The following is an 8,837-nucleotide window of genomic DNA, read 5'->3' as shown; positions in this document are numbered from 1 at the left end:
AGAAACACTGAACTTATTATTATTATTATTATTATCACTTCAAAACACAGTGCAAAACTTGTCATCTCAACACAAAAATAAAATAACAATAACCGTATACAATTATAGCAGCAGCCAATGACAGTGAGTGCAGTACAGAGTCCAGGTCTGTCTGTTTCTCAGGTGTAATAATCCCACAATGATCACGGCTTTAACAAGTGTCACAGTCTGTGTAAACAGTGTAAAGTGGGCTCTCTGTAACTTGATCCCTGGGTCTGTCTGTCTCAGGTGTAATAATCCCACAACGATCACGGCTTTAACAAGCATCACAGGCAGGGGCGGAGCAACCCTATCAGCCCAGAGGGGGCGAAGCTCTTAGGGGGGCCCCATCAAAAAAAAATTTTTTTTTTTTTTTTTTTTTTTGAAGGCCAGGCCAGGCTGCGAAGAAAAATTTGCCTTTTTTGCATGTTTGAATCGGTTTTAGCCATATTTAGTGGAATATCTCATTTTAAACACACCAATGTTATTGTCTATTGATTGAATTCCTCTCACACTCACACCACTGACTTTATTAAATAGTAATTTTAAGTCACAACTGTAAAATAGCTGATAGCCCCTATATCCGAAAACACAATTTGTCACTCATTGAGCCAAGTAATATTATGTCCAAGAAAGCCTACAGTGAAGCCACTTTACAGACAAGCTTGTTCTGAAGAAGAAAAAGAAAAACACAGGTTGCCAGCCGGGCCCGATGGCCTGGCCTGGCCTGCAAAAAAAAAAAAATTTTTTTTTTGATGGGCCCCCCTGACGAGTGGGCCCAGGGCGGGCGCACCCTCTGCCCCGGTGTACGCTCCGCTACTGATCACCCATTCGGTCTGATAAATCGATCCGGTATCATAATAATAAACTGTTACTGGGCTGCTTTTGAAAACTATCTACAGAATCTACAGAATTCACCTTCAGGTGAATGATTAAGCAATCATTCACCTGTCGGTCATTATTTCGCCAGTAATCACCGGCTCACTATCCATTATCCCTTACTTAAATTGACCTAAAGTTGTGCGGGAAAATGGAAGGTGAATGTTATGTGATAGACCCATTTCACGGGGGCCATTTTGTGCCGAAAAGGCAGCGCAAACACAGGTGCAAGCAACACACTAATAAGGGTTTCCAAATTCCAATCATTGGAAGTTGGAAACCCTCATTAGCGTTTTGCTTGCACCTGTGTTTACCCTGCCTTTTTGGCACAACATGGCCCCCGTGAAAAGGGTCTATTGTCTGGTTGGATATGAGTGGACATTAGAGTCCAATACAAAGAAGTTATGGAAGACAGTAGGTAAAAAGGCTTACATACATACATACATACATACATGTGTGTGTACATATCTATATGTACTGTATATAGAAGTATATATATCTACATACATACATACATACATACATACATACATACATCCATACATCCATACATACATCCATACATCCATCCATACATACATACATACATACATACATACATACATCCATACATCCATACATCCATCCATACATACATACATACATAGCCTACATACATACATACATACATACATACATACATACATACATATATAATGTGTGTGTACATATGTACTGTATATAGAAGTATATATATATATATTATGTATGTATATAAATATATATATATAGAAGTATATATATATATATATATGTGTGTGTGTGTGTGTGTGTGTGTGTGTGTGTGTGTGTGTGTGTGTGTGTGTGTGTGTGTGTGTGTGTGTGTGTGTTTATGTTCGCACAGGAGCATTTCTTACACAAGCAAAAGCATTCCATATTATTTACTTTGTGTAATATTCACACATATGCGCAGGTGGCGCGCTTTACTTCGTCAATCAATTTCAAAGTGTCAAGTCACAGATAGCCTACTTGAAATCCCATCGTCTTTGGTCAAGTGTGTCAAGTGACGTAGACATCATTGTCGAAGTGCGCCTGCGCTGTAAACTTTTATTCGAGGAAGTGGATAGGAGAGGCGACTGAAGCGAGTGAGAAGTGTATTGTTTATTCCTCCATTTAAAGAAGTCAGAACAGCCTACAACGGGTTCAAAATGTCTGGATTTGATAACAACCCCTTCGCAGATCCAGCCAGCGACAACCCTTTCAATGTAAGTGTGTCTTTTTGACTTCCTTCACAACGGCAACCTAGTAGTTCGGTAAGCTTCAATCAAGTTGTCGCTGACTCGCTGTAGCTAACTTGTTGGGTGGATGTTGGGGCGGGCTCTTCTTCTGCTGTCTCGGTGGCCATTTGGTAAACGTGGCATGATTGACGGACTTTCAACCAATCGCCGTGCTTTGTCGATAAACGAGGGCGGTGCTATCAAGCTAGCTCAGTTGCAGGAAGTTAAAATGTTGCCAACTAGGAATCTGTGCCAAACCCTTTTCGACCACAATGTATTTTCGTTGTAAACCACTCAAAATCACTGTGTGGACTCCTAACACTTCGGACATCATTTGATATGACCTTAGCCTACTTGACTATAGGTTATCATATAGCCACAGGCACCATGTTTCAGCTACTGTACCTCCATTGCTGCTGCTGGTTTTAACCCTAGTCTATTCGCTCTAATATGCTGTGTAACTTCATTATCTACGTGCCTGATTATTTCTTGAACCTAGAGACATGCCTTTCCAGTAAATACAGACTCTCTGTGTACTGCCGGTACTGCCAGCCAGCCAGTATTGAAAAGTCCAGAAGCGGGTCACCTGTCATATGATCTAAAAGCTACGAGTGGCTCTGCATGTGCATGGAAATACCATCATACTTTGTGGTATCAAAGTTGTTTCACAGCTAGATTGAAGTGAAGAGTTTGGGCCCTCTCTTGTGGTCTGTGAAGTCCACATGTAATCTTGACAAAAGGTAAGACTCAACTTCCAAAATGTAGTACCCCTTTCTGTTTTAAAGTCGATGAACTACACTCTCAAAAAGGATGTATCCTGGTCCTGAGTCTAAGTTTGAGACACATCACACATACAATGTTACTTTTCTTGTTTATGTTTTGTCCCAAACTAGATACGCAGACATCTCGAAAATGGATTCAGTGCATATTTCTTTTAGGAGTGTAAGACCAAACTCCTCAGATTCTCTCCACTGAACAAAAGCACATCTGCTAACCCCATCCACCAGGCTCAGGCTGCATGATGTCCTCTAGGCTGTTACATAACATAACCATACATTAAAGCCAGGCTCTCCTTCACACAGAATACCATCCATCCACCATTTCTTCTTTTACCTCGTGACGTGAGCAAAAGCCTTAGGCTGCTTTTTAGATCTCATTGTAACATCAAACATAGAGGAAAACGTCTCGTTTTCACTGCTCGATGAATTATCAACAAGAGTAGCAGTCTCACGGCCCCACACACAATGGGGAAATTGTTCCTATCCTAAACTATGTGAAAGGTTAGCTAGGCTCTAGCTAGCTAACCTTAGCTACACTGAAGATTTTTTTTCCCAAACGTACCCGGTAAATGTGTTCCGGGCTCCTGCCATTGCGCGTGGGTTGTTGTGTATATTTATAAACAACACATAACAACAACTCAGACATGACTAAGCCTTATTTTAAACTTTTATGTATCAGAAGTATAACTTTGTTGTTTTTACTTTTCCCCTCCCCTTTGAAGTCTGGTTGAAAACCCTCATGTGCATTTTTTTGTCAAGGATGTGCCTCCTTGGCTGCTCCTTATTGTTGTAATGCTATAAGCTAGCCTAGCTTACTGTAACTGTGAGTCATTTTTTTTATCAGTCATTTCTGATGTATTAGATAGGAGGCAGAGGGGAGAGATAAGGAGAGTGAAAACAAGTAGATGGAGATGAACAGCAATTCTCATTTAAAAACAGTTCATTTGATTTGAGTTTAAAAACATGTTTTGAATACAAGGACCTTCATCAGACATGTGGGACATGCAGCCTAGGTTGTGCACTGGATTTAAACCCACGGATCATGACGTGGTACGTGATGTATCCTGCTGAGCATTTATAACACACAGGTTACAGTGGCTTTCCGGACCGTCGTACAAGATAAGGGTTAATCAAGTTACAGCACTGCATTAGGTCCGTAAACCATCAAATAAAAATGAAAATAAAAAGTTTATCTGCAACACACCTGTAGTACAATACATGCACAGGAATCTGTCTTGGCAGCATTGGTGCAGAGACACTATATTGACAGCTTGTATGTAGCGATGCACCCATATGATTTTCTTTGCCGATACCGATAACCAATATGAACATTGCTGCTATGGCCGATAACCGATATTTACACATTTCTATGGTAATAAAAAAAATCTGCACATACTGAAAAACACAATGTAAAAAGTGAATTTGAAAAAGTAATGCATTTTTCTTATTTCCAAAACATTTGGAAAAGCCCATAAATCATAGATTTACCACATTGTTTCCTCTCAATGTGTAAATTTTGGCCAATACCAATAACCGATATGCGATACTACCATTGCAACATTATTGGCGATATATAAAAAAAATGACTAACATCGGCCGATACCAATATGATTGCCGAATGCCAATATATCGTGCATCCCTACTGGCACCATGGTATCACAGAACATGCTACACCAACATTCTCGAGGACAGCCAGACCTCACATACAGTGCAAACCACATGGTAGTAGTAGATTATTCACATCATTTTACATATCAGCATTATGTAGCAAGTAGCGACTATAAAAATGATTATTTTGTCATTTTAGTGGCCGTTATAATGTTGCCATTTTCCCCCCGTGGTGCAGCAGCATCACACTGTCTCATGTGCACAATGGGCCTGACGTCACGTGACGTCACTCAGTGGAGATTAGAGCACCGTTTGTCTGCTGGGTGTGTAAGTGACTGAACAAATAATAGCTTCCCAGCAGCTGAATATGGCCTCCGCACTGCAGTGCCATTCCCTTCACTGCACGCCACGCCACAGGCCACGGCACTGTGCTGCTGACCCTTTATGCAAAGGAACAAAAAATAATACTCATAAATCAAGAAGTTCGGGAGGGTATCTTTAAAAAAAGTAAATACTATTCTGACTGAAGTTGTTGTAGGACCATATGATTTCCGCAAAACGGAGAAAAACGGACGGCATCATGTTTTTTGTTAATAAAAATGGAATCAACTGTAAAACATGGAATGTTGCCGTTTTCCATAATTTGGCTGAAATTGATCAAAGTAGGCCCAATGATGAAAATAAGAAGTAGATCTAATGATCGTAGTAACCTAAATGATTTCATAATTGTAAAAAAAAAGGCCTAGAGAAATGATTCCGTTTTTGATTGGGGTGTTTTGAGTGGGGGGCCAGCCTTGCATGGGACCCTTACTGCACCTCACAACTTAGTTTTCACCTTGGGAAACATGTTGAAGAGGCTGTCTGAGAGAGCCAAGTCATCAAAAAAAGAAAAAATTATCACTCCTAATGCCTCAATTCAAATTAAAATGGAAAAAGAATGAATTTTGGGGAAAATAAAACGGAATTTGGAAAAATAATTAACGGATTTCATATGGTTCTAAGTTGTTGCACATGTGCCACCCTTTTTCCAATGACCTGCATGAATGTATTTTCAGGAGCGTGTACTTGTGAAATTGTAGCACTGTAGAACTGTGCTAAAGCAAGCTGAAGAGTGGCTTAAGTGTTAAGTCCATTTAGTAGCAATATCCAACTGCAGTTATGAAATAGGAGGTGCACAACCCAACCACAACTAGACAATTAATGATTGTCACTCCTGTTTCCTGGTGCAACTTGACTGTCTGGGTCGGTCGGTACATCAAGCTATGCTGATCCCGAGCTAGATTTTACACTCAGGTTATTATAATGACCAATATTTTGCACCACTGAATGGTTTGCAGCACAGCAGCACGCATGCGGGCAGGTGCTGAGCCCCAAATCAAATCATCAAATCAACAAATCAACAGCTCACACACTGAAGGATCCAAAGTCCACTTCTTTATTATTGCACCACCAAGGTGACGTCTGGAGCACGACTGCTCTTCGTCACACACATATTTTATAAAGAAGATTGCCAGGAGAAGTGACCCTTGGTCAGTGCAGGAAGCCTTACTGATAGGCCCTTAGCATCAGTATGGAGAGTCCACTGTGATATTAGGGATGCACCGATATGAACATTTTGGCCGATACGGATAACCAATATTAACATTGCTGTTATTATGGCGAATAACCAATATTTATTTACCGATGTCGATTTATGATCTGTATAAAAAACAAATTTCTATGATAATCAAATTTTGTACACACTGAAAGACACGTTTAAATTCTGTGAATTTTAAAAAGTAATGCATTTCTTTATTTCCAAAACATTTGGAAAAGCTATAAATCATAGATTTTACTGCATTGTTTCCTCTCAATGTGAAAATGTTGGCTGATTGATACCGATAACCGATATTAACATTGCAACATCGGGGGGGCACGGTGGCGCAGTGGTAAGCGCTGTCGCCTCACAGCTAGAAGGTCCTGGGTTCGATTCCCACCTGGGACGCTGTGAGCGCTGAAGGAGTGCGTGCCCGTCCGCATGTCCTCGAGTGCCCACCGCCCGGGTGGGGTCTCGTCAATAGGGCCTTTCTGTGTGGAGTTTGCATGTTCTCCCCGTGCCCCCTGGGGGTTTCCTTCATATAGGAACCCCACACCAAAACATGCAATATCCTGGTTGCTGATGTGGTGCCTCCTCTGGTCGTTAGGGGCGCATGTTCGGAGGGAGGGGAACTCGTTGGAATAGCGTGATCCTCCCACGTGCTATGTCCTACCGGTGAAGCTTCCCCTGTCAGGTGAAAAGAAGCGGCTGGCTACTGCCCATGTCTCGGAGGAAGCATGGAGCCAGTTTCGGCTCTCCCCAGATCGGCAGAGGGTGGAGCAGCAACCAGGATAAACAAATTAAAATTAGCACTAATGGGGGATAAAAATGGGATACAAAATCGGGGGAAAAATATATATATTAAAAACAACAACATTGCAACATTGGACCGATGCCGATATGTAAAAAAAAAAAAGACTAACATCGGCCGATACCGATATGATTGCCGATATATCGCGCATATAAATATATATATACATAAATCGGGCATATATCGTGCATCCCTAAGTGTGATGAAGATGCGGTGTGTCTCTCTCTACACTCCCTCTGTGTTGATGTCTTGGCCCTGTCTTTATTTTAGAGAGGCTTATTGTTATGAATAAGACATATTCTCCATCCATTGCTGTCTGTGTCATCAAAAGATACAAGCGGCACTTTGGTCACAATTCTTTTTGTTTCTGATTTCACGGTGTAAACACATTTGACATTTTAGGCTAATTTGGATATCTCCATAGTTGGTGACGATCTACAAAGACTTCCTTCTAAAAAAGAGATAATTGTATGCCATTTAAAACCTGCTCTAGCAAGACGATGGCCGTCAGAAAACACTATTGAATATTATGGAAGGTATTGTCTCTCTCACAACTGTCCTTAGAAAACTACTACAGCTACTGGGCAGTGAAGCTCTGTTGCTTTCTCCTGAAGTGAAACCTCCTAGTTATCTCTTTCTTCCTGGGAATGCTTACAGGTGTGTGGAGAGCCTGTCATGTGACGTTTTCCTCATGCCTCGTCACCTTTAAAGGATGCCAGAAGGGTCAGCCTTTTGTAAGCATGACTCATAGGCTATATATATATATGGGGACTTGTGTTTCAGGCCATGTCCACACGGAGACGGAAGCTATCTTTTTTTTTTTCGTTTCAGAAAAGTTTTCCATAAACATGGAAACGTTTCAAGAAATGTGTGTATCCACATGAAACCACTGAAACCGCTGTAGAATAACAGAGAAAGACAATCTCGTCAATAATACAACCTCTAGGGGCGCACAGTCTATAATGTGTATCTCACTGTAGCAGCAGCTTAAACCCTTGGCTTTGCGGGGAGGTTTGCCATGTCAATGAATAAAATGATTAAACCTACAGTATACAGGCAAATGCAGAGCTGTTCAGCAGGGCTGATGGTCTCCCTGTAGCCTACAATATAGAACGTTAACTATCGGTGACGTTCCTGATATCATCCACTTCCATGATCTGTAGACATGTTGCAAACACATCCCAGCGTATTGGCCGCTCCTGCACATCACAGCACAGGCTAAATGATGCAACATAAATATACATTATATAAACTCATGGCATGAATGTGTTTTTATTGAAAAAGTCGCGTCAAGTAAGCTAAAGTCTTGTTGGAGTGGACACGAGCGGATATCACAGACATCACAGTGCAACCTGTGTTCGTCAAACCTCTCACTTCCCTATTCACGTTGTATTTACGAGGGCTATATATAGGGCAAGAGAGTATGTTGGTTACACTGAGGGTTTACATTTCATTTCATTTCATTTTGTCCAATATTAAAATATTCCAGAATTGCATGTTGTATTAAAAATAAATATAATTTCTATCTAACACGTTAAGCCTGATTTTGTTTGTGTTATTGTAAAAATGTAGCCGCCGCTAAGCCTTCTGGGAAATATCCGATGAAGGGAGGGGAGGGGTGGATGGGAAGACTCAGCTGTGTGGAGCCCTGAGGATGTTGTAGGCTACACGCTGTTCTCCGTGTCCACTTGTTGCTGACGGTGGTAATAGAGGAGCATTATATTTTGCTGCAAGATCCCCACTGCTGTAGCACGAACGCTACTGCCATGCTTGTTATTGTTGCTGGTGGAGAGAGGTGGGGCTATGGCGTCATCGTTTCAGGAAAGATGCGTATGGGTTGTAAACACGGAAATGCAAGGGTGGCGTCTTCAGATTTAATCACTCTGGGACCCGTTTTGAAAAATTAGCGT

General features: G+C 41.3%; 1 protein-coding gene across 1 annotated transcript in view; it reads left to right on the top strand.

Moving 5' to 3' along the window:
- The first annotated feature begins 2,008 nt into the window (after window positions 1-2,008).
- LOC310792697 (secretory carrier-associated membrane protein 2-like) overlaps window positions 2,009-8,837 on the top strand; it is a 33,087-nt gene continuing 26,258 nt past the window's right edge. The window contains exon 1 of the mRNA XM_083654423.1: window positions 2,009-2,141. Coding sequence (XP_083510549.1) covers window positions 2,085-2,141 — 57 coding nt within the window. The 5' untranslated portion in view covers window positions 2,009-2,084. The remainder of the gene's footprint in view (window positions 2,142-8,837) is intronic.

The sequence above is a fragment of the Poromitra crassiceps genome (genome assembly GCF_964638095.1).
Source record: "Poromitra crassiceps genome assembly, chromosome: 18".
NCBI classification, from domain to species: Eukaryota; Metazoa; Chordata; class Actinopteri; order Beryciformes; family Melamphaidae; genus Poromitra; species Poromitra crassiceps.
Note: the sequence above shows the minus strand (reverse complement) of the source record. Positions and strands in the feature narration are given on the sequence as shown.